This window comes from Gopherus flavomarginatus, chromosome 14 (assembly GCF_025201925.1).
Source record: "Gopherus flavomarginatus isolate rGopFla2 chromosome 14, rGopFla2.mat.asm, whole genome shotgun sequence".
In the NCBI taxonomy this organism is placed as follows: Eukaryota; Metazoa; Chordata; order Testudines; family Testudinidae; genus Gopherus; species Gopherus flavomarginatus.
In genome coordinates, this window is record NC_066630.1 from 3,074,617 (window position 1) to 3,100,912 (window position 26,296).

General features: G+C 48.3%; 2 protein-coding genes across 2 annotated transcripts in view; both read right to left on the reverse strand.

The window, feature by feature from the left end:
• UTP4 (UTP4 small subunit processome component) overlaps window positions 1-26,296 on the reverse strand; it is a 113,290-nt gene that overhangs the window by 64,889 nt on the left and 22,105 nt on the right. The gene's annotated exons all lie outside the window — the stretch shown is intronic.
• TANGO6 (transport and golgi organization 6 homolog) overlaps window positions 1-26,296 on the reverse strand; it is an 87,029-nt gene that overhangs the window by 19,989 nt on the left and 40,744 nt on the right. Inside the window, 3 exon segments of the mRNA XM_050922237.1 lie at window positions 10,851-11,003; window positions 22,877-22,934; window positions 24,204-24,740. Of these exon segments, the coding sequence (XP_050778194.1) occupies window positions 10,851-11,003; window positions 22,877-22,934; window positions 24,204-24,740 (748 nt within the window).

Genomic DNA, 26,296 nt, shown 5'->3' on the forward strand with positions numbered 1-26,296 from the left:
TCCATCTTGTTACTGTGATTTTGCACAGGAGAACAAAGGGGTTTCTGCCCACAAGAGAAAGAATATAAAAGGCCCTGGAAACAACTCCTTTTTGTCTTCAGCTGGCTCAAAGATAGCCTCTCCACCCCAAAGAGATGCCTGAAAGAAACTGGAACAAAGGGCAGTAATCACAGGGGTGTAAGTGATTGCTGGGCCCAGACTAGGAAGGAGTCTAGTCTGTGAAAGAAGCTTATTGGAACATCTCTGAGGGGGAGATTTACCTGCATTTAGTTTCCTACTGTATTAGGATTTTACTTGAATGTTTTATTTTGCTCGGTAACTTATTTGTTCTGTCTGTTATTACTTGGAACCACTTAAATCCTACTTTTTATATTTAGTAAAATCACTTTTTTCTTATTAATTAACTCAGAGCAAGTAATTAATTCCTGGAGGAGCAAACAGCTGTGCATCTCTCTCTATCAGCGCTATAGAGGGCGAACAATTTATGAGTTTACCTTGTATAAGCTTTATACCGAGTAAAACAGATTTATTTGGGGGTCTGGATCCCATTGGGAACTGGCTGTCTGGGTGCTAGAGACAGGAGCACTTTCTAAGCCATTTTCAGTTAAGTCTGCAGCTTTTGGGGGACATGGTTCACACCTGGGTCTGTGTTTGCAGCAAGCTAGCATGTCTGGCTCAACAAGACAGGACACTGAAGTCCCAAGCTGCCAGGGAAAATGGGCACAGAGGTAGTCTCAGCACATCAGGTGGCAGTCCCAAGAGGGTCTCTGTGATGCAACTCGTCACAGTTGTATCAAGGTCACACAGCCTGGACTGCTCACTGGCATCCTCCAATTCTACACAGACAGACTTCAGCCAGTTACTAGTAGGCTTAACACCACTGCAGAGTTCTGGGAACACCATAAACTAAAGCAATTGTGCCCTCGCACTACATGGCTGCCCATCTGTAATATGTTCTCTGTCCATTACATTTTCAAACAAGCCCCTTCGTGCTCTCTCTCATTCTGCCTCTCACATTTTGGAGGAGCTCCCTGGAAACATTGCAAAGATACCTCATGATCCCCCTTCAAATCTTTCCTTAAAACTCTCCTTTGCCGATACATCTAAAAACACTTGACAACAGTTTGGCTGCTGGGTATGCTGAAACGACACCTATCATGCTGATCAGCACTGTCTCCTTGTACTTCCCTGACTCTGTCTCCATCTGTTTCTCTTGCCTTATACTAAGGGTATGGTTACACTTGAAATTTCAAAGTGGAAGTGTGAGTGTGGTCGCAGCGCCAGCGCTGGGAGAGAGCTCTCCCAGCGCTGCACGTAAACCACATCCTCTACGGGTGCAGCTTGCAGCGCTGGAAGCCGCGCTCCCAGCGCTGCAGCACTGATTACACTGAGGCTTTACAGCGCTGTATCTTTTTTCATACCCCTAAGCGCGAAAGTTGCAGCGCTGTAAAGTGCCAGTGTAGCCATGGCCTTAGGATTGTCAGCTCTTTGGGGCAAGGACCAGCTCTTTGTTCTGTGGCTGTACAGCACTTAGCACAAAGGGGTCTTGGTCTAGGCACTACGCTAAAACAAATAATAAATAAAAGAATGCTACGTTCCTTGTTCTGCAATTCACACACTGTGCCATGCAGCAAAGATGTCTATACCCCTGGAGGTAACAGTGTAGGGTTTTCTTTGCACTGGTCAGCAATGGGAGGCTGGCATCTCCCCAGCATTGCACTGAAAGGACCACGCCATTGAGGGAAAGCTAATCACTCTGGCTCTCTCTTGCTAAAGCCAGTGACAGCACTGGTCGGTTGGTGGATTAGTTACTGAATTAACAAGTATCGGAGGGATAGCCGTGTTAGTCTGAATCTGTACAAAGCAACAAAGAGTCCTGTGGCACCTTATAGACTAACAGACGTATTGGAGCATGAGTTTTCGTGGGTGAATACCCACTTTGTCCGACGTATTCACCCACGAAAGCTTATGCTGCAGTACGTCTGTTAGTTTATAAGGTGCCATAGGACTCTTTGTTGCTTTTTGAATGAACAAAGCAGCCTCCCCACCCCCCCGCAGAGCAGGGTGGATAATCCCTGACTAACCAGAGGAATGTCTCCCCTGACGTAGCTTTGGCAGATTTAATGTGCCTGTGATGAAAACTCACTGCAATGATGTAAATCCTTCAGGAAACCCCAGAGAGGGAAGGGAAAAGCTTTTTCCCCACTTGCCCCATCCGAAATGGGGCTTGTTGATAAGAAGGGTGCAGCCACAGTGATTCAATGTGACACACACACCAGCATCAGGTTACACAGATTCTGTTCGCTTTCCTAGTACTTTCAGCCAGCTAACAGATCTCAACTTGTCTTGAACTATCTGCTTCCAGGCGCCAGAAGCAAAAATGCTACTTTATAATAAGGCTGAGACAATGAGCTAAAGCTGGTGCAAACAAGCACTCTTTGGGCGGGAAGTTTGTGTGCCACACGGTCTGAGGCAGTGGCAACTGTCACAACAGCCCACAACCAAGGCCTCAGCCCTGACCTCAGATAGATAAGCAGCTGAGTGCTGCATCTCCTGTACAGTGCAGCACCACAGGAGATTTGTCAAGGCAAGCAGTGAGATGCGCCTACTACCCAAGATGAGAATTCAGCCCGAAGAGAGCAGAATATAGCACAAACAGTTTCTCCGGGTCAGCTGAGTCTGTCCCATCATTGACATCAGCTGTGTCACAGCAGGAGGGGAAAGGAGAAAAGTCACCATTTAATTGGTCTAGGCTGCATGTGGAGCCACAAGGTTTCCAGCTCCACCGTCTGCAAGTCAAACAAGGGAGTGTGCAGTATGGTACAGACTGAATGGCATGGGGGGGTCCCTAGAAATCAACTCAGATTTCCACAGTCACCAACTGACTGCGTTTCCTGACTGATTCTTCTGTCGGGACTGGGCTGGCCTGGCCTGGCCAGCCAATTACTGAGGAATAATTAATCAGTTTCTCTGCTGTAGAAATCTGGTTGATTAGATTGTCACACACTCTGGGGCTTTTATGCCAGAAATGTACCCTCCCTCTGCACCGGTCAGCTCTTGCCAATCTGTCATTGTTACGGCTAGCACCACGGGAAAGGGGAGGGGATGGTTTAAATTGTTAACTTCTTTTTACAGTTTTGCATCATCCTACCAGTTGTCAGTGATTTCTGGTACTCTCACCACCTAGTGAGTGGCCAGTTGTTGGCTGGACAGGGCCACCAGGAGGTGCCCAACAAGACTGCTGGAGCTCCACAATCAGCTGAGAGGATCACAACCCTGAGCCCTAGAGCCATGGTTACTGAAGCTGCAGCAGACACGCAATTTATTCATAACCACTTAGAGCAGACACAGTTACAGCCATAAATTCAGGTTATAATATCCTGCTGAAGGCAATGATCAACTGATTGGACTTTTATTCTGTATTGAGCCTCCAGTTCCAGCCCCGATTGCTACAGTTTAACCTGCCATAAAAATTGTTTTCCATTGTCTTGAGGGCAAATGGGAAAGAATGATGTATCCTCTCATTCCTCTGGAGCTGTTGGGAGGTTGAGATAACCGGCTCAGTGGCTGCCTCCGCACTGCGCACGTACTACCAGCATTCAACCACCTTCATGCTGAAGCAAGCTCTCAGTCTTGATGGGACATGTGAGTGCAGTCAGTACAGCAGCACTAAAGCACTCACTGGATGGGCAGGCCGCACACATTTCTAAGTCCTTCCATAGTTCTGCTTTTCTGGTTTGCGCACACACAGCACCAAAGTCCGTATTTCCCAGGGTCCCATGCACTTTGGGGAACATAAGGCCATTACTGTTCTTATCTGAGAGAGTTCAGATCCCTGGTCACCTGGAGAGGCACAGCCTGAGCAGGGGTAGCACAAACTTCCCAGCAGCTGCTCCCCAGACCTACTCTTACATCTCAAATCTGACGGAAAGACTTCAGCTAGGGGCAAGAAAGATTCAGTCTTCACAACTCTTCAGCGCTTGGCTTCTCTGCCAAGGGTGACAATTAATGTCATTTGTAATGTGGGCACTTGTGCACTCAGACCAACCACCAGCTACCAGTTGGTAACAACTGTTGCTCCCGACCAGCCAGCTCAGGGTGTTCCGTTCAGCACTGCAGCGCCACACCCCATTAAGGCAGACAGACCATGCCAAATATTTCAAAGTTACAGGAGCCCAATGTGCACCCTGGCTGCACTGCTTGAAGGGATAGTTTATGCCACCAGCCGTGCAAGAGTCCCATGGAGGCAACTGCAAAGCAGTTTTCACGCAGTTTAAGAAACAATGGCCCCAGTCCACACCATTTGCTTCAGATTAGCAACCACAAAGGAGGAGTCAGACACCACTGTGGTGTCTAAATAGTGTTAATGGCCTTTCGCTAGGCCAAAGTACTACTTCTGAAGGGATCGTTACGACACAGGAAATGCCCTTTGCCAGGGATGTTCCTGCTATAAAAATCAACACGGAAAGAATTCATGTGCATTTATTTTTGTTGTGAGAGGTTGGGCGTAGTCTCAAGCAGCCTGTCCATTTCTATTGGATCAGTACCATGTACATTAGCTTCGTTACATTAGATGCTTCAAATCAATATTAGGTAAAAGATGTTCAAAAATGTTACCGCCATTTTGATTTCATATTAAAATACAAAATTCTTCTAATGGTTAATTTTATTTCTTGTACAGACTGGCAAACTCCACTCAGCTACAGTCATCTGATGTGATCAGACCTATGCAAGTAGCCTTCCCTCTACTCCAGAGGAGACAGAAGGGCCGGTTGTGCTGCAGGATTGTCTCCCTGGAGGAGATGGAGGAGTTCCAATTCATGGCAAAGTTGAGAAAAAAAGACTGAGATAAAAGGGTGGGTTTGAAATGCAGGATAAACTCTTTAGAGTGTTGCAATATGCACAATTTAAAGACATATCGTTTAATTTAATTTGGTCTATAAATACTCAGGCTAGTCAGCACATGCCAAGGAGTCAACGTCCCAGGGACTGTAGCGGTAAAGGAGCGTTGTCTGGAAGAGACGGCTGAGAGCCTGACGACATCACAGCTTGCCCTCCAACCCCCAAACTCAGTAGCCTCTGTGGTGCTCTCCTTGCAGTGACACATGATGGCTGAGGCACCCATGTGCCAGTCACAACAGAGCCCTGTTCTGCCAAGACTCAACAAGGGGCATCGCAAGGTCGATCTTCTACCCAGGACGAAGGGCTGTGATCTAATGCCAAGGAGCTGATCCCTCCTACATGGCAGTCCCCGACGGACAGCAGAGACAGTCACCTACGAATCCCAGCCAAACAACTGAAGTCAGAGTGGAGGTTGCAGAGAACTACTGACCAGTTTAAAACATTAGAGCATAATAGAGCTAATGAGGCAAAAGTCAAGATGACCAACCATACTGAGGGCTTGTGTACGCTACAAATGGTTGACAGGTTATGCTGGCAAAGCCCCCTAGTGTAGACGCAGCACACACCCAGAGAGGGAGTTTTCTGTCAGCATAACATCACCCCCAATGTCAGACGGAAGCACTCTTCTGTCAGCAGAGTTGCGTCTCCTCTCTGGGGGTTCTGATGGCATAGTTGTCAGCTAGGAGGTGTGGTTTTTCACACAGCTTAGATGACAAAATGTTGTAGTGTAGACCTGGTCTGAGAGTTCAGAAATGCGTGCCATCAGAGTCCAGGAATACTCAGCTCCGACTCCACTGCAAACTTTGGCTCTGTCTAGCTTTGGGATTTAACATGCCTGATCTCATTTCCTGAGCATCCTTCACAAAATTTTCAAGTATGGACCACAGGCCCCACTCCCCTTTTCTTAGAAAAAGCTCTCCATAACAGGCTTGTAAACTGCAAACCCCTCTCTCGTAAGAGGCTAGAGACAAAACCTTCCCCAGGGCCTTGAAGTATGTGCCAGAGACCACATCATCACACATCCCCCTGTACATATCAACCACAAAAGACCCTGCTCCCCAGCTATTTCTCCATTATTGGCCAAATACCTGATTCTGCCCCCATTCAACCTCCCAAAACTGGTCAGGCCACTATATCAGAGATACTTGCTAGAGCCTCAGTCAAGAGACTAGGCTGAATGCAGGAAAAGCTCCAGCCTCCCCATCATGCCCTGCCATTGCCTTCAGAGCCTCCTCTACTCAAGAAAGGCTGGAAGAGTGAGTGCACGCTGTCCCTGTGCAGCAAAATATCTTGCTGCTGTGATCCAAGGAATTCATGTCACGTGGCTACTAGTGGGCTCTTGCAATCAGTAAGAGGAGGATAAATAAGAGACGAGAGGGCAGAGCCAAAGCTGGGGTGGGAACCTGCACTTTCATATTCTTAGCAATGCTGAACACCAAGCATGACATTCAGATCTCCTGACTCTCCAGTCTGGTTTGGTAACTGCAAAGCTCAGGGGATAGTTTAATGAATGGTCTATTTACACAGCCAGCCTTACATTTTGTCTTGGGATTTTATTTTTTTAAATTCAGCCTCTTGCTCCCTGTTCTCCCAGATCCAGAACAGGGCAAGGGTCACCAATCCAAACCAGCTCCCTTGCTTTGGGGAGGAGGAGGAGAGAACTGCAAATATGTTTTTTTGTTTTTTGTTTTGTTTTTTAAAGGAGAAAAATTAGCAATGAGCAGGATAAAACATTGACACACTGCAGTGTAATTATGTGATTATCTTTAAAGAAAGGGCCTTTTGCCTGTTGCAACTCGTGTCTATAAGCCAAGAAAATTTTCCCGCAGTTGGTGGCTTTGGAGAAGGTTTAGGATAGCAGTGTAAAGGAATCCAACCTGCAAGAGATGTAATTCTACCTTGGAAAATAAAAAGCCCTTCAAATCACCATAGGGCTGAGTGGGAAGGTGAGAGTTAAACATTCTAAAAGCTGCAAACCGTCTGCAGAGACCACACAGCAAGGGGGAGTTTCTATCAGTGAAAAGTCAGTGATGGACTGGTCTACACACCTCCCCCAACCACTCTTCTACTCACTGAAGGGGACTGGCTGGGAGGCAGGAAGGTAATGAAAGCAAGTCAGAATCATTCAAGAGTTTGGTCAACCACTCCCAGTGAGTAGACAGGAGTCCGGGGCTGTTTTGCGAAGTAGGGAAACATGACTTATGTTCTGTGCTGAATCTACAGAATCACTCCACATGGAACCTCATTTGTTCAAGATTCCTGGGCATAAGGTTATAGCCCAGGACAATACATTTTAACAATAAGAGGATGGTGAAAGCACAACACCTCATTCCAGGCAAATTGAGGAGATGGGGGTGTGACATTGCACTCTATATGATTTTATAAAAATATGCTAATAAGTGAATATAATGTAACTGGGATAGGCTTCATACAAAAGGTCTCTTGTAAGGTATCATTACAAAGCTTATAATTTACTGAGTGTGATCATCCTGATTGTATAAAGGTAACACTCTTGTATCTGAAACTAGAAATATGAATTATAACTGAGGGCCTATTGTAATTTTGCAAAGTGTGGGCCATTAATGGTGGTCCGGAGTCTAGATGACTTCCACTAACCAGAGCAATTGCCTGAATGGCTCTGTTTGTGGGCAGGCCTTCCTGTGAGTCAGGCTGGGAGGAATGAAGGCTTGAGGACTTACAGTGACATGTGATCATGTCACCTGAACTGGAATCCATCTTTAACCCTGGTGTTTTTCCATTGAGAAGGAGGGGGTGGGAACAAAGGATTCCCGCCATATGCTTTCATTACCTTCCTGCCTCCCAGCCAGTCCCCTTCGTTGGAGCAGACGGGAGTGTCTGGCTCAGCAAGACAGGGTGCTGGAGTCCTGAGCTGGCAGGGAAAACAGGAGCAGAAGTAGTCTTGGCACGTGAGTTGGCAGCTCCCAAGGGGGGCTCTGTGATCTAACCCGTCACAGGGGGCAATGTGAATGCAAACCTCCAGCTAACCCTTCCCAGTTCCCACCCCAAAAGTGATGAACCTGTGGCTCCCACCAAACCAGCATAGCCACTTTTGAAAGAGAAGAACACCGGTCCAGGAGGGCAGAGGATTCACCGGGCTCTCCAACCTCACTGCAGTCCATCATTCTGACACATTCCCACAGTATTCTGCAGCAATCTGCAGAAGAGAAGTTTTCCCTTCACCAGGGAGAGGTCTGAGCTACAACTCGAGTGCAGAGAACATTAGCCACAAAAGGTGAGTGGTAGTAGGGCTGGCACCCAGAACACAGCACTGCCGATCAGCATTTAAAGAAATTCCACACCTGTGAGAACGCATGTCCCCCAGCCACCTTGCCCACACCCAGGGAATCACCGGAACATCCCTGCTGCTGCTAACCCAGGCTCAGGCCCCGCAGGGGGAGCAATGCTGGGAGGCCCAACAGCATTTTAAACATGCATTGATGAGTATGGTGCTGAGCAGTCAGAGGCCATCATGCTTACAATGGCAGCAGCACCTGGCAACTCTGGGCTCCCGATGTTCGCGTCCATGGAGCTGAAATGCCTTAGCAACCAGCAGTACTGGCCAGGGCAGGATTTCTGCCTCAATCAGCACATCCTAGCAGCAGCCCAAAGCAGATTTATTAATCACTTTCTGCACCAGGCGAACACAAGGTGCACAGATGGGGAAGCATCTGGGAGAGCTGATACTGTACAGCGGTAAGTGCAAGAAAAGGCTAGAAAGGAATCTAGTCAATGGATACAGCCGGCTCTGCAGTGAAGTACGAGGAATGCTGTCTGTTCTCTGGGAAGCCCTCACCACAGGGCTGGGCAAGGGAAGAGGGAAGCATTAGGAGGCAGGTATTATTTCCCCGTATCAGCCATGCAGGTCTCCCAAACATCCAGAGGCACCAGACTAGCACACACAAATAACTGCCCTCCCATAAGAGGATTTATTTTTGTAACAGCAAAACTTGAGGGCACACAGTCACCATCGTGCCCAGACAAGCCATGAAGCTTCAGTCCCAGGGGAGCCCAGGAAGTGCTGGGCAACACCATTTCATTTTATAATGCGTTGTTAGCCCTATGGGAAGCAGGTGGGCAACTCCTGAGCTACCATTTACAGAGAAGTGAAGCAGAGGGACAGTTTATGGTGCAGTAAATATCACACCTGGATCAAAACATATAGGAAGCTTTGTTGGGCTTCCCAGTGTTTGCTAGGCCAGGGAAAGGGGGTAGAGCTCTGAGAAGCTGGACATTATTGCTGAAAAGACTCCGCTTCTCCTCGCAAGGTTGAGACTAGTTACATCACAAGCAGCTCCAAGGCTCCAGTATCCTGAGGTGGAAGAGCAGTACAGAAGTCACAGCTGGGTTTATGAGGCAATTGTCTCAGAGAAACTACAGGGATCACTACTTCTCCAAGGAGCAGGCAGAGATACTAAGCTCCAAGACACCCTGCTTTGGGACAGGTGCTAGTTACAATGGCATCAGCTGCAGGCCCTGCATAGCCAAAGCCTGAAATCCCAGAGAGGGAAATTATTTAGACCCACCCGTCAATGGGGCTCACTGATCACTCTGCACACTACATTCAAGGGCATCTCTCTTTCCCAGGAGGATCGGGTTTTGGAGGCTCAGCTGGTTAGCAGGCCTGGGGCTCCAGGTTAGCTCTTGGGCAAAGATAAGCTGTGTGGAGGCAGCACCTTGAGCCCTGGACTCCTTTCACTGTTCCAGCCTCTCTCCTCGGGGAGAGCTGCATCCAGCCCTCCTGATTCACACAGGGGAAGCCAAAGCGTAAGCACCTTCAGGGCAGGTGGGAGTGGGGAATCCTGGCTCCTTTTCCTTTTGGTTTGTTTAGCTCAGCCTGTGAAGAGGCAGGACATATTTTTAGGTATCACTTGTTACAGCAGCTGCCGGAAGAGCCTTGTCCAGCTCTATTTTATCCCTCCGCCCTGTGTGTCCCAGCATCCCACAACACCCCCTCTACAGTGAGGCTCCGGAAGCAGCAGAGGACAAAAGCCACCAGTATCCCAGGATTAGCAGTGTCTGGATCTTCCTGGGCTGTGACTTATGTTGCCAAACTCCTTCGTCAAGTTGAGGTGCAAGACAAGCAGCTGTTTAATGCGACAGCACCTCTGCTCCAAATCTTCCCTTCCCTTCCCTTCCATGGGGAAGCACTGGAGCTTGGAAGAGTCTAATCAACCAACTGCAGCTCAAAAGTCACTAGCCCAGCTGATAACTTTTTCCTCTGAATTTGCCTGGGGTATCATACTAGTAGACACAGGAAGAACCATAGAAATGTGGGGCTGGAAGGGACCTGGAGAGGTCATCTAATCCAGCCCCCAAAACTGAGGCAGGACCAAGCTAAACACTTGTCCGAGATGGTCTAGGTTGTCTAAACTGTTCTTGAAAATCTCTAGTGATGGGAATTCCCCAACCTTCTTTGGACGCCCGTTCCAGAGCTCAACTACCCTTAAGTTTTTCCTAAACTACAACCTAGAGTAGAAATCCCAGTTCTTTGGAAAACACGAAATGGGTTAACATTTCTACCAGCAGCTATTTAATTTAAAGGGACAGGCAATCTATTTCATAAAGGGAAGGAGACGGAGCCCAATCTATTGAGTGTTTCCTTAAAAGTGATCTTGTTAGTTCTCTGTCTCCATGACATGCTGAGAGCGCATTACACCAGGGCTCTGTGCTGACATTTTACCAGGGTGACTATCCTTCCCCCTGTGCAATATCTGCCACTACAGTCACAATAAACAGAGGTGCTTAAGCTGAAATCCCATTGGTTTGTGGGTGGCGGACAGGGCGTTCTTTACAAAGGCTTCTGGATGCTGGACTTGCTTCCTCCCTTGTTCTGCAGGGCTGCAATTCATTTGCCTTCTGGACACACTGCCAGGCTTATTCCCCCATTTGGTACACCCCCTCCAAAGGAGAAACTGCTGTAGACTCACCCAGTGCCCGGGTTACCCGCATCAGCACCTCTCCCACTTTCATCCTGGTCTCTGCAGTCTGGGGTCCTCTGGTGCCTGGTGAGGCGCAGCCATACTGGGCCAGCAGGCAGGGTAGGATTTGCTCAGGGTACACATCTGACAGAAGGGCAACACCTGATGTTCAAAACAAAAAGGGGCACATGATTCAATCTAAAATCTAAGGCAGCGGATAGACCCAGGATGTCTAACCATGGAGCACCAAACCACAGTGAACTTAAAGACGAAAATCAATCTCAGGGTCTCTTCTGGGTTTACTACCTGTCTGCTCAGTGAGCTTCTCTGCCTCAGAGGGCTTTGCCTGCCAGGTCAGTTCCTCCCTGGGGCAACAGGCTCCCATTCAGCTGTAGCCCAAAACTACCCAATAAAATGCTAAGAGTATCCAGCCCCAAGGGCTAATCACTTGTAGATCTGTGAATACAGGTGGGGTGGGAAAACTGGTCATGCAGCTGCAAAATGCACCCCCCTCCTCCTCATCTCAGCTCCATTAGTGATTGAGCAGAGCTGTAAAATAACATGGTTCCCACTGGTGCATACCCACCTCCCATGAATTGCTGCAGGGTAAATGTTAGTGGTACAGGTTACTGCTTCTGCCCTGTGTGTGGCGGATATAGCTGGCATCCAGGCCTCTCAACCACAGCTGCAGGGCAGCAGCAGACGCACTGGGGCACAGAACGAGAAGGGAGAGAGTTCACAGACGGAGGTTCTTCCAGTGATTAGAAGTAGCAGGTTTATTTGCATAAGGCAGTGTCAGTTGACAGTTTGAGGGATTTTAATAGTCTTTGTTCACTTTGGCATCTCTAGCACATGTCAACACGCTTGTCAAACAGTCTCCGTCTCTTCACATTTCCAGTCTGAGGAACACAGTATCTTGCTGTCTGTATCAACCTCAGAACCTGAAAGGTAGTTATGCTCCCGCAGGTCCTGTGCCAGCCCATCACTCCCACTGTCACCCAAGAAAAATGGCACTGACTGTGCCCTTGGCGTGCAGGGCCAGCTAATCAAGCTACGGGCGCACTCACTCCTCCCCAGACCTGTCTGCAGAGGGCAGGCAGAGGTGACCAGAGCTCAGCCAGACTGACAGGAGATGTTAAACATCCAAAAATTAGTTACAAAATTGAAGGGCAGGAGAAGGGTTGAAATATCACTCAAAGCTGCCTGAGCTGGCAAACAGCAGCACAGCGGCCCTTAATAGTGCTCACCTGAGTTTCGGAGACAATTCACTCTGTAGCCTAAGATAGACTCTTTTTGACCTGCCTTGCAATGGGGATTGTGAGAGAACACCAAGGAGTGTATGACCAGGAAGAACTGTCTGACCCAACATAGTGGTCTCCTTTTTCCCCCTCGCTGGTCCCTCCTCAGACCCTCCCTCAAACACTGTGCTTGGGGACTGACAGCATGTGTCTTACCCTGGCCTCAGTACTCCAATCTCTGGTGAGCCAAAGTCCCGAGGCAGGTCCCTAAAATCACGAGACTGGCTTAAAACTCTGGGCCCACGCCCCTATCTCCTCACACAACTCTGAACCCTCATAAGAGATTTCTACCCCATCCACAGCAACAAGGGAACCTCTAAATACAGCCCCTTCGTACCAGATCTCTCTCACGTTCAGCTCACGCAGTTTGCCTGCTATGAACTGTTCACTCTCTGGTTCAATATAACTTCCAGCAACCTACTTCTGTACACTAAGGCTTGTCTACACAGTGGGGTAATAAGCTCTACAGGGGCGGAGTGGGGTTTATTTCTAATGCACAACACTTTAGTGCACTGTAACTGGTCTGTGTAGACCCTGCTGGTGTACTTTAATGGCGTGCTGTTTGCGTAGAATGCATTGTCCCACAAGCCCTAAGTAGTTCAATGAACTGCTCCTTACATGAGCCCATGGTTGTGGTCGTCTGGCATTGCCAGTCTGTTAATAAATAGCTTTTGCAGGGGCTGGAAGCTAACTGTGTGACAAGGTCTCTCTTGAAGATCAGAAGGGGCTCGTGTCACATGAGTAACTCATCTTGTACTGCTCCAGGTTGAACACCACAGCGGATGAGAGGAGATAGCTCACAAAATTGGTTTCTAACAGGCTGTGCATTGTGTGTATCTCAACTCTGGAGTTGCTATCTCACCTTCTTAGTAGAGTATGTCCCACTCCCCTCAGTAGCCTCCAGATTACATGGAACCCATGTTAACAACCTAAAGATTCCTGGAGAAATGCATTCTGGCAGAAGACTGGAAGTTTTGAGAGTTGGTGGGGTTTAGATATGAAATGAATGTACGTCTGTGCCCCACACAGGGAGTGCTGGAGATACTGGAGCAGGGGAGCGGGAGGGGAAGGGACACAGTAAATGAATAGTCTTCTGGAATCCTAGTTCAAATTTGGTGTCAGGCACAAGTGCAGTGTGCCTGGAATATCCGTGCAGACCCTGATGGAACTGCAGGTAAAGAATGGGATACTAGGGCCCAGCTGTGCAGGGGGGGAAGTCAGGGCTGGGATTGCGCTGGGTGCTGCCAACTAGGATGGAGACGCACTGGCACCGCTGTGTGGGAGAGGCCCAGACTAGAAGAGCAGAGGGTACTATAGGGCAGGAATGAGTGGCATCGGAGCTATGGCCTTTATTTGAATGAGTAATGAGCATTATACGGAGTATAAAACTGACATGAAAGTCCTGCTGATATAACTGATGTGACTCCTTTTAGCCACACCCTAATTAGGTAGGAAAGAAGAGACCCATTGCCCCACAAACAGAAAAAAATGAGGCAGCTGGAGCCAAAGCCTCATCTCAAAAGCCAGGAAGTACATGCATTCCTCCTTCTTAGATCTATAACCACCTCCTTCACACAACTTCCCCCCTGCCATATATGCAGATAAATCGCAGCACTGGCAAAGCCAATGGAAAACTGTTTCCACTTGCTCTGCAGAGAGAAAAACTAACAGCAAGTTTGCCCACGCAAAAAGCTACACCCAACATTGCAGAGCCCTCCTACCTGCAGCCAGAACAGATTTCTCTAGGATCCATGCCTGGGTCTGAGTTTAGCCTTGAGGAGCCCTTGAATTCCAGGCCCCTGATCATTCTTCTTGTGTCTCTCTCAGCCCTGTCTACTTCTGGAAGACCCTTTCTGAGATGGAGTGGCCAGTGCTGCACACGGTGTCCAGGTGAAGCTCGTCTCTCACCAACAAAAGTTGGTCAAATAAAAAATCTGACCTCACCCACCTTGTCTCCCTGACCCTTCTCTGTATCATTCACCATCCCATTTCCTGTGCTTCCTGACATTGTTTGATCCTGGTTGCTGAGTTGTAGTTTGCTGTGATGCCTACAAAAACTTGACAGCAGTTTGATTGCTGGTGTGCTGAGACCAGAGCCCGTCACGCTGACCAGCAGTATCTCCTCATCTTCTTGTCCTCCACCACTGGGCTGTTTTCTGCTGACTCTTGTCTTACACTGAGGTAGTCAGCTCTTTGGAGCAGGGTTTGTCTCTGGTCTGTGTCTGTACAGAGTGTGCAATCCGAGCTGTGTATCTGTACAATGTTAAGAGTGGGCAGCATCCAAACCCTTTCACCTCCGCTAGCCTCTCAACCAGTCTTGGAGCATGAGCTTGGTAGATCAGTTTGCTTTATAGGCTCTCTCTTCCAGGTCATAAGACCATGCCCTGCTAATGTCTAGAATATTAAAGACAACAGCAATGTAACCAGAACTCAGTCAGTACAGAGAGCTGGACTCACAAAAGACTTTTGAAAGTGAGATGGGAACTTCCAGAATGAAACTGTCAGGGTGGCACTGGCCCTTCAAGAGGAAAGAGACTAGTGCATTTGTGAATCATCAGCTGACCCAACTAAGGTTAAAAGAGGGTGCCTGGGACTTGGAGTCGAGAGAGGCCTGGTGAGAGGGTGACCTTAGAGCAGAGACAGTGTCAGCAGGACAAGGGCAGGTGAGAGCTCCCAGGGAGTGAGACACTGACAAGTGAGAGCTGCCAAAGCATCGAGACTGAATGCAATTCCTGGGGGGAAGGCGGAAGGCAGGAGAGCAGCAAGAGGGAGGGGTTTGCCAGCTGACCTCCCCAAGCCAGAGAACCAGGGCCAGAGGGCTGAAGGCCAAGGAGGGGCTTCTCCAGCATAGGGACCTCAGTGGGTAGCTTGAGCCAGAGGGCTGGGAGCCCCGGGGACTGAGGGTTACTCCTCTGGTGAGGATGAACTTCCAACAGAGAGGCTGGCGGGGAGGGGGTGTCCTGCTGGGAAGAGTGGGGCTGCGCTCCAGCTGGAAGGGCTGCAGGGGGTGTCCTGTAAAAGGACAGGCAGAATGATGAAGAGCCCAGGTGTGGTGGATGTGTGGCATGATGTCACAGGATTTTAAGAACCATGTTGTAAGGCCCCATGGGTCTAGAACCCAGGCCTGCACCAGGCAGCTGACATCTCCAGGTGCTACACAGCGCCAGCTGTAGCCCACCTGTGCTCCACTTCCCATGACCCGCTGTGGACACAGAAATGCGAAAGTTTTGCTTCAGGAGCTTGACAGACAGCAGCCTCATGGCTCCTGATTGGCTCCCTGCCCTATATAAACCCAAGGGGCATTCCAGGAACCGTCCAGGCAACAGCGTGGATCTCCTGTAGCTGCCATGACTGTTCCTGCTCGTTGCTCCTGAATCCCCGGCTTTGACCTCGGCTTGGTCTAGAGTTCACCTACAGACTTGGACTCTGACCCTCGGTACCAACTCTGGCCTGGAATCCAACTACAAAGTCCTCTGCTTCTCCCAGCCTCAGGTTTGCCCCTGCTCCGACCCCGGCCCTGACTGCCCTTGTTGGGATCAGACAGATGTGGCACCAGTGTGTTCTGCTTAAATTTCACTATGTTTTTGTAATAAACCAGTACCAAGAAGGGGTGTTATGAGACAAGAAAGCTTGCACAGAGTTACTAGGACCTTCAAAGGAGGGGAAACTGAGGCAGACACCCCAGTTCTATTGTTGGGGGTGGCTCCATGTGGAGCCGTCCTATAACCAACATACTGAGAACCAACCAGCAGACAACTGGGATGGTAGGAAAGGATGAGTCCGTGAAGGGTGTAAGTGCTCTCTCTCAGGACTGAGCCACAGAATGAAAACATTGGAGACTCTCAGAGAGGCTGAGAAATAGGGAATCTGAACATGCCTGGCCATTTTGCCTGAATGACACTGAAGAGAAGCATGGCCTTATGGTTAAAGCACAGTACAGAAGCCAGGAGACCTGCTTGTGTTCCGTACTGCCATGCCCTGTCCAGGATTTGCAGTTCTGGAACTGAGCTCAAACAACTGCCGACTTATTTCGGCCTTGACTGTCAACGTAATAAAAAGCAGCAACTAGTAAGTGAAAATTATATAGTGGCACAAAGCTTCCTGGCTCTGACAAGCATATTGGCAGTGAGGGCTGACATGCAAGATCTAATTCCCTCCCATCCTCAGAGTAGCAGCCCCACCTGTAGGTCCCAAATCTTAAGTATCAATGAACTAACACCCCTCTGTCAATTACTGGCCATCAGCCTATACATCGATACAGTGGCATAGTGCCAGACCCTTCTCCCTTCCTGTATCATGCTCTGGGGTGAGCTCTGATTTCAGCTCTCAGCACAGCTACCCAGCTTGTAAGTTCCAACATCAAAAAACACTTGCAAAAAGCCCTACCGCGGAAGCAGCATGTGTTGCCCAGAGAAAAAGGGAACCTGCCTAACGCATCCATTAGCTGCTCTCAACCTCTACCCTACATCCCCGAAGGCCATTTACAGGGCAAGACTAACAATGCTTTCTAATCTTAGCTAACATGTTACTTCTGTGTACAGTTAGTGACTCAACACCACAAGAAACTGTGTCAGGGTTAATCGGAACTATAACCGGCGGCTAAACATGTGAGGAGCTGCCCACAGTACACGAATTGTTCAGAGGCTATCTAAGCGTGCGTGCCTATTTCACCTGCAGGGCAAGAATAACCTCATCACACTCAAGACTGTACAGGCAGAGAGGAAAGTGTACTGATAAGCTAATCTTCCAGCTGTTTCGGAAGGGGTTGCTCTTCCAGTCATCAATTACGAGAAGCAAATATAGTATTTCTTCTCTTGCTCCTACTCCAACCAGCAAGAGAAGTGGGGACAGACACCGGGGTTTGAAAATTTTTAAGGAGCCAGTCTTAACCACCCCAGACTGCCTTCATCTCAGATTTCTGCTACACTGAAGAGGAGGTCCAGAGACAGAGGTAACTAATTGTACAATCCACAGGAGTTTTCTTCCTCCATACTTATGCATCTCCTAAGCAATACATGTTTACCCCTCCTAAGAATCTAATTGTTCATGTCACTAAGACTTTCCTTCCAACGGAGCAATGCTACCTTATGCACCCAACCCAGCAATACACAAGAAAGATCTGTCTATTGAGGAGAGAGACCTGGATCAGAGGTGGAAACAATGCCTATATATGAGACTGACTAGGATGCATGGCCTGGTTCCCCATCTGGCTCAACAGTACTAGAGTTTTGTGTTTAAGATTTGGAAGGATTAGATGCCGAAAGGTAGACTTTTATGGTCTTATTCAAGCTTCTATTGCAGGCAAGTGACAACTCTGTCATATGTCAGCCTTGTCTACACTAGAAAAGTATAGATATACTGGTAGAGCTATCCCAGCAAACCCTCCTAGTGGGGGGACAGTTTATTCTGCCAAGAATGCTTTTGTTAGTTGTGATGAAGTGGGGATTTTCTGTAATATTTTTATGGACCCTGTGTGTGTCTCAGTGTCCCTCTGTACTTAACATTGCTACCAAGTAGGTGAAAAAGGGGTAAATCTGCTGTTGGGGCAGCACAGAAGGCATGAGGTGTGTGCACCATCCTGCTGCCTGGGTGGAATGAATAGGCATTAAAGACCTGGTTGAAACCAACCCAAATCAACAGAGGATCTACAGAGACAATGAGAACCCCCCCAATGGCTGAGCAATCAATGCTTAACGGGGGGAAGCACTTAGAGGTGGAGTATGTGAACTCAGCATAGCTTTGCCTGAAAACAAAGGACAGAGGTACAGGCAAGGATAAAGAGTTTGCTTCTGGAAGAGGCTGGACTGCTCTCCCCTGGGACTGATAAAGGGTCAGAGAGAGCCAGAAATGGGGTTCACAGCAGTTTGGATGGTGGATGGCACTAGCTTGACCAGACAGATACTGTCTTCATCTTAATTTCTCTATGCTAACCTAAGGACTTCCAGTGCTGCACTCCACTTGCCTAATAAACCCCAGTCTGTTTGGAACTGAAAATATCTGCTGAGGCCCATTTACACTCTTCAGGGACTCTAACCAGGTGTCTGTTAGCTGAACGCACTGGACAGAGCTCATAGTATGAAGCGGGAGTGCTGAAACCTAGAGGCTCAAGTGTAGGAGCTGGTGAGACCGTATGGCCAACCCTGATGGAAGAGTGGGACCCACTGAAGGGGTTCCTCCAATAGCTGGGATGTAGCACAGGTCTTGTGGAGCCATGACACAGGCTACAGTTTATACCAATTCCCCAAACAGACTAAGCGATACTGGCAAAACTTAAGTGTAGACCAAGCCTGAGAAATAACAAGTTTTGACAACGGCCACAGTCAGCTGATTTGGTGACTACAGGAGATGGTGTGTGCATGTAACCATCTTCAAGTGGTGCGAGTGCAGGGGTTTCAAACTCATTCTGTGGCGAGAGCTGAATCCCATTTCTAATTCTGATCCATGGACCAAAGTTTCAGTCTTGCACAAACACACTACTGTTGATCCACAGTGGCACCCCAACAATGTCACAGAGACCCAGGGGAGAATCTGGTCTTTATGTAGCAATGAAACTTTGAGCTATTGTCATGACATGTTTTGTTTGGAACCCAACTGTCTTATTTGGCAGCACCCCGTAGGGAAATCTGCTCCCCCATAGGATCATTATTGTTTCTTCACTTTGTTTCCCTTCCCTGTCTCTCTCTTAACTGTGTCTGTTTTTTTTTCTGCACATCCTTCTCTACAGCAACTCCCTGTGGCCACCTTCTTCCCCATTCCATGCACTGCAGAAGGGGTAGGCAACCTATGGCACGGGTGTCGAAGACGGCATGCTAGCTGATTTTCAGTGGCACTCACAATGCCCAGGTCCCGGCCAGCAGTCCAGGGGACTCTGCATTTTAATTTAATTTTAAATGAAGCTTCTTAAACATTTAAAAACCTTAGTTACTTTACAGACAACAATAGTTTAGTTATATATTATAGACTTACAGAAAGAGATCTTTTACAAACGTTAAAAAGTATTACTGGCACATGAAACCTTAAATTAGAGTGAACAAATTAAGACTCGGCACACTACTTCTGAAAGGTTGCCAACCCCTGCACTACAGTGATCACTAATTGAATAGTTAATGGTTACATTAAAGTGTCATCAGTGGGCTACAAGATTAACATATAGAGGAGATTAATAGGGCTTTGGGGAGTTCAGACCTCTCAGAGCCACTGGTTCAGGCTGTCTGCAGAGTCAAGCAATCACTACTACACTGGTTACACTTAGGCCACATTTTGGAAGGGTTTTTTTCAACCATGCGAGCCAGAAACTTCTTATAATTTTTTTAATAATAATGAAAGCTTGTATTGTGAATGTGAATGTGTCATTTGGACCTCATGTCTGACATTGTTCTAGTCACACCTACAAGGCTGGAGATCATTTAGTGGTAATAGATGACTAGATCATTCCCAATGGTTATGCTACCTAGCGTTCCTCAAGCATCCATCCCCTGTCTATCAGTGGTTTTATTGAGATAGTAATGGGGGCACTAAGTGGTGAATATTAAAATAACCTGCCCAGGTACCCCAATACGAGATTTCACTAGATACTCTCTCTTCCTGTGTCTCTCCTCTTATTGCAGGGACTTGGTCTAAGATAGGAAGCAAGATCAGGAATCTTGGCACCATTTTCAGCAGCCATTTCTATGGAACAGGATGCACGGGCAAGCTAGTAACCTCTCCTCACACGCACAGATTTCTTAGGAAGATATTTTATTTTCCCCAAGATGACCTCCCCAGCAGCAAATATACCTGGGGAGCCATACAGCATGATTACAGTAATTCCCTCAGCAGAACGGCTCCAGCTCTTGCAGCTGCTTTAGAATAGGTAATAGGTAATAATTGGAGATATACCAATCTCCTAGAACTGGAAGGGACCTCGAAAGATCATCGAGTCCAGCCCCCTGCCTTCACTAGCAGGACCAATTTTTGCCCCAGATCCCTAAGTGGCCCCCTCAAGAACTGAACTCACAACCCTGGGTTTAGCAGGCCAATGCTCAAACCACTGAGCTATCCCTCCCCCCATGCAGCCGCACAGTTCCTTGCTGGATTCAGCAACTAATCCTATTCCTGCCATGGAGCCCCCTTTAAAAAGTGCACAGCAACACTACCCAAGAGTTTGGAGTGAAGATCGGAAACCACAGGGGGACTGTTTAGATAGCTAGTATGCCATAGGGTTGGAGTCCGGATACCACAGCTTTTCTTTGGAAGGAGCTCTTTATTTGTTCATCGTCTGTAAAGCATGTTGGTACAGCTTTATGCCAGATCACCCTGCAATTCTTTACAAGCAGCTAAACAAACATCTGTGTTCCTCGAGAAATGACAGATTTCCCCTTTCAGGAGAGCCCAGGTATTTTGACCATGTGGCGGGGCAGCTTATGCTTTCATAGTTGGAGAACCAAGCAACTCAGAAGAGTTTCTGGTGTCAGACTCCCAGTTTCAAATGTGCATGCTGAGCACCATGGACCAAGAGGCACTTCAGCCTGGTCTACACTACAAAGCTATGTCGACCTAACGTCCAGAGCTATGTTTGTCTCTCACTGAGGTTGCCTCCCTGTTGCGTGGAAACAGTAACACCATTTCCCCACATGACATAAGACCAAGGACAGCCTACTTCTGCCATCTCTGCTAGCGTAGACACCGAACTACCTGTCAGCTCCAACAGTCCACCAGCAGGTGTCCCACAATGCCACTCTCCCTGGGTCAGCGGTCGCTCTGGTCACAACTTTGGACTCCCCTGCCCACGGGTCACAGGTATCAGAAGCTTGCCCCCATCTTTCCCCTTAAAATATCCTGTGTATTTCAGGAATGCCTTTCCCTGGTGGCCCAGTTTGGGGAGCACACTTATTAGCCAACCTCTGCAAGAATCTAAGAGTGACCTGTGCTCTACTACCAGCTGCATGCACTGAGGTCACGGCCCTTCATTCTGATGCAGAAGCCCTGTACCATGCCTGTGACAGCAATGAATTGTTTGCCCACTCAGCTGAAGGAAAGGTGTATTCACCATCGTGAACTCTAACACAGCCACCAACACACTTCCGTGGACTGTCTAGATTAGCATTTACGCAAGTTAACTGGTAATTAATTGCCTTGAGTTACAACATGATCAAAGCTCTAGTCTAGACAAAGCCAAATAGATGCTAGCTCCAGGAGGCCTGCAATCCCAGCAGAAAATCCATATGGATCCAAACTGCTGATGGCGAGGCATAAAGCTTGGCTTTCATAGCCACTGGCTCTCTGGTTTCCAGGGAATTCTCTCCTGTCTCGGCTCTGACTTTCTTGGGAATGTGCAGTGTTTAAGGATGAGAGACTCACTAAATTTGCAGCACATCCTCAGCAGGGGAATATAATCAATGCCTTAATTGGTAAATAAACAAGCACACACCTTTCAGCTGATGTATGCCAGCAGTTCACAGATAGGAGCATGGGTGGAACACAACGGACTCAGACATATCACAAAACAAATGCTGGTTAAACCGTAGTGGGAAATATGCCCTACAGCACCTACACCTCCATGTGCATTAGTCACACACAAGTGGGTGGCAGGAATCATGAGCTACTAGTTGTTCTATTAGACCAAAAACCTCTGCCCCACTTCAACCAGGAGATGGTGCTGGAAACAGCTCCGAGGCAGAACCTGGAGCCATGTAAAATGTTTGCTTTTCCTTTTGTTCTAAAAGAAAATCTTTCCCAGTAAGACCTATCCCTGGAACCGCCGGGCACAGACCGTTGTGCTCTTCTGGCTTAAATGTGTTGTAATTCATTCACTGCTTGTTCATTTGCCTTTGCAGTCGTGGTGATTCGATCTCCAACTTAAGTTCAGTGAAGCAGCTTTCTGGGCAAAGTATTGATGTCAGCCAGAGAAAGCTTCTCACCCCAAGCCACAGAGGACACGAAGATAGACCCAGCTGTGAAGAACTCAGCAAGAACTGGGTACCTTTCCACCTTTCAGATTACAATAGCCTCAGAAACACTCGCAGAAACTGCCCAGAGAGACTCCCACAGATTGGCCTAAAGACAGCAGAGTGCTGGGGGGAAACAAGGCCCTCCCTGACATTACAATAGGGGTCTCAGTACAAATCAATATGAGAAGAGTGGAGAGATGCAGATGACACAAACAGGGGATTGCTTCTTTCCTTACCATGCTGCAGACAAGTGACCAGTGCCTGTGAGTTTCTGCAGCTAGAGAGGGAGAAAGAGAAGCTAACCCCTCACTGCTGGCAGGCGATCCAGAGACTGGGGTGATTACTGCTGCTGGCAAGGAGAAGACAACAAATGGGGCAGAGAAGTTTCCTACCTAGACCAGGCTAAACACAATTCTCCTCACAGGTGTCTTATATACCACAATAGTATAGTTCTGCCAAGTGCAGTTCACACATTAACCCTCAAGGAGCCCAGGACGTAGGAAATATCCCTGTTTTGAGAAAGGGAAACAGACACAGAGGTGAAGGTCACAGAACGGGAGAGTGGCATAGCTGGGACTGGAACTCAGCAGTTCCTGGCTCCCGATCCTGTGTTCAGACCTTGCCCCACCGATCTCACTCAGGCAGTGATCATTGTGCTACTCTCTAGGTAGCTGCCTTGGGTCAGACACTTCTAGAAACTGAAAGGAGCGAAGGGCTCCGCATGACAGACACAATGTGCACATTTAACCAGTAAATCCTTAGAAAAATATTAGATACCAAACCCAAGCAACTTGGGCACTGCACTCACCTTGAATAGCAGAAAGGTACACAAAGGAGTCCCCATGTTCCATATTTTCCAGGAAAACCTGGAGGACAAAGCACACCAGTTACCTTCCTAGGAGTGCAAGACCCATGTTCTCACCTAAGATAGCTCCAGTCCCACACACTTGGAGGTGTTATCCAGACCTCCCCATTTCTCTGACCGAGTCTCTGTACCTTGTGGTCAAGCTGGAATTACAAGCAAGGCCCTGTGTGATCTGTAGGGAAGCAGCTTTTCTCTCCACCTTATAGGCAAGTTTGGAGCAACAGGAATTTTTGAAATTCTAAACTTTGACAGCAACTAGCTGTTCCACTGCCTCTTACCCCAATACACTCCTCTGCAGCCAGCAGTGAGGGACCAGGACATTGGCTGGATGCTTCTGCCAGCAGTGAAATAGTGAACGCTGTCAATTTAAATTATCATAACTAGGCTTGAGAGTTAGCACCACGCTGAGATGAATGTGGAAGTTTACACCTCTCAGAGCTGTCATATGGGTGGATTCCCACAGCATCATGGACTGCACATGGCCCTGGTTAAAGGATTTGAGCCTGGGTCATGGTTGCCACAAATGTAACACTGATTCATGAAATCTGCTAGTGAGAAATTGACTGCTCAGCTGCCCATCGCTACAGCAGAGACTGCCTGCTGCAGGGTGGGGAGTGGCTCAGGAATCTCCTCTGGGTCCTGCAGTAGCATGTAGGACAATTTGTTTCCTTAGCTATTCACAGGGAGGATGTGAGGTTTTCACTTACAGAGATCTGTGGGCACTTTCCCATTTTAACTCTGGTTCCTCTCCTTTAGCTGCAGAAAAAAGTGGAAGTGACCTCTGCTCCTCCCTGAACCCAGGAATATGGGGCAGAGATGGGGCATGAGACGCCAGCATGAGAATAGCGCACAGGGACATTAGCCATGTTGGGCCAGAGGAACCTTGTTAATTTCATGTCAGCAGGGTCAATAACTGGGCTAACAAATCATCATGTTTACTGCTTCATGGGGCTGGGAGGAGAGAGAAAAAACCCCCAACAGTTGAGAGGGAACCCAGTAAGAGTTGCTGGGACCACAAGCAGGACACAGGCTGAGCTCTGCAGGAAAAACCTGCCAACAAGGGATCTGCGTGCTCTTCCCAGACATGCGTACGGCCCACTTGAGTCACTCGCCCAGAGCCCACATTGTCCCAGGTGTGTTGTCATGTAAGAAGTGCGAAGACAAGCCTGTAAGCGTGACACTTGGTTGAGCACGGCACAGTGTCAGAAGGGAAACAGCACATTAAACAAACACACTCTGTAAGCAAGCTTTCGTCCTGAGTTCTGCCTACCTTGAGGAGTTTCTCCTGAGCCTTAAGTCCGTCTGGATCTCTCTGCTCTATCAAGCGGGAAAGACCCCGCAAGGCAGCTGCCCGTACTGGGATTTCAGGGTCATACGCTGATAACAGGAGCTCCTGAAGCTGTTGTGGGCTGTGGGCTGCTGTAGGAGTCCCAGCGGGGCACTCTTTCTGCACGGTGGAGTCCCCATTCTTTCCTTTAGGACTGTGGTTACTGGTCATGCTGCTGTTTGTGTGGCTGCAATCTTCATTACTCTGTGGTGGTCCCAGGCTGAGCCCGGCTGTTTTGCCCTCAGGACTTTCTGTGGGGTTTGCATGGGTCTGTCCTCCTGACCTGTTTGACCCTATTCTTTTCCCCAGGGTGCTGTGGGCAGCAGTGCCAACCATTTGGGTGGAGAAGGCTCCGTGAGTGCAGATGGTGATGCGCAGATCAGCAGCGAGCTCCTGGATGACAGGTTCAGGATGAATGCGGGAGATCTCCTCCAACAGGGGCACCAACTGCTTTAGGAAGGCAAAGTCACCCGATTTCAGCTGAAAGAAGAACACAACTGTCACTGGCATGGTCTCAAATGAGAGATGGACACATTGACTTACAGCAGCTCCAGAGAACACTGCCCTGGGCTGAGGGGCCCAGGAGAGAGACTGGTGGGAGACGGTCTGATGGAGCTGAATCTATTAAGAAACCTCGGTAACTGCGCAGCGTGGATGTGAGCCTGATGGATCAGATAATAATGTGCTCCAAACTGGCAAGAGTGACCACTAAGTGGGGTGGGACAGCAGCTTTTCACATTTCCCTTCCATCCTCACATGGGGATGTGGCTACAGGAGGCCCAGAACACCTTGTCTGGTCATGCAGCTTCTCAGACACAGCAGTAAGTAGTCTGACTTGTTTCTGTAAAGTCTCACTGGCTCCTTCTCCTGCACATCCTTTACCGACACTGTTAGTCTGCTTGCAGTGCAGTTCAGCCACACGGCACTAGCTCAGCTGAGTGGGGGAGACGCTCCTCTCAGGAGGCATTTACTCAGGCCTCATGTTCACTGTAACACATACCAAAAGGAACATGTGATGTGCAGGTGCAGCTGTGTGAGCAATCACTTGACTAGCTGCACATGCAACTGATCACAAACTGCAGGTAAAGGTGTGCACAGGTAATTGCACGCAACTATTACAACACTCTGCAGGGCCCTGTCTTCTACCTGTGCTTCTGGGGATGGAGAGAGAGGAGGGCTAGCTTCATGAGTGCAGATGGTGATGTGCAGACTGGCAGCATGCTCCAGGTTCAGACTGAATGCAAGCGATCTCCTGCACTTGTGCTAAGAGGGTATTTGTTCGGGGTTTGATTAATCTTTGCTTATTTTTTTCTTGCTTAGAGGTGAGGAGCAGCTGCTGGTTCAACCTTTATGTAACTATTTTACGACAAAGGTGCCCAGATCCCAGGATTAGGAGCCATTTGTGTATGTTGTAAATCAAAACAAATGACTGTCTGCCTCTCATTATCTGCTAGGAGGCATGCACAGGAAACCAATGTGTCTGCTAGGACTAGGCAACGAGCCTGATCATTGACAGTTATCTAAAGCACAGCAAGTGCGGCACTTCCCTCCGAAGCATATTCTAGAGATGAACGTGAACTGGGACACAGAGCGCTTTTCACAGACTAGATTCGACAGAGTATAAGGCCAGAAGGCACCACTGTGATCATCTCATCTGACCTCCTGCATAACACAGACCACAGCACTCCCCTGCATTAATCCCTGTTTGAACTAGACCGTATTGTTTAGAAAAAGATCCGATCTTGATTTAAAATCTGCTTCCCAGTGGATATCTTTTTACTTGTTAAATAACCCAGTACTTTCACCCTGTCAATGTTTTCAGGAAACACACGTGAGAATAACAACATTTCCCCACTTTGGACCAAGTGCCTCTGCTGTAGCCAACACCTCAACAGATCCATTGAAAGGACCTCAACAAAGGGTGAAGACGCTACTTGAGGGGAAAATTGCTCTGTGTGTGACAAAATAAACCAAGTGGCAATGTCCTGGATTTAGCACACAGCACCGTAAAAGAAACTAGGACGGGAGAAGACTTT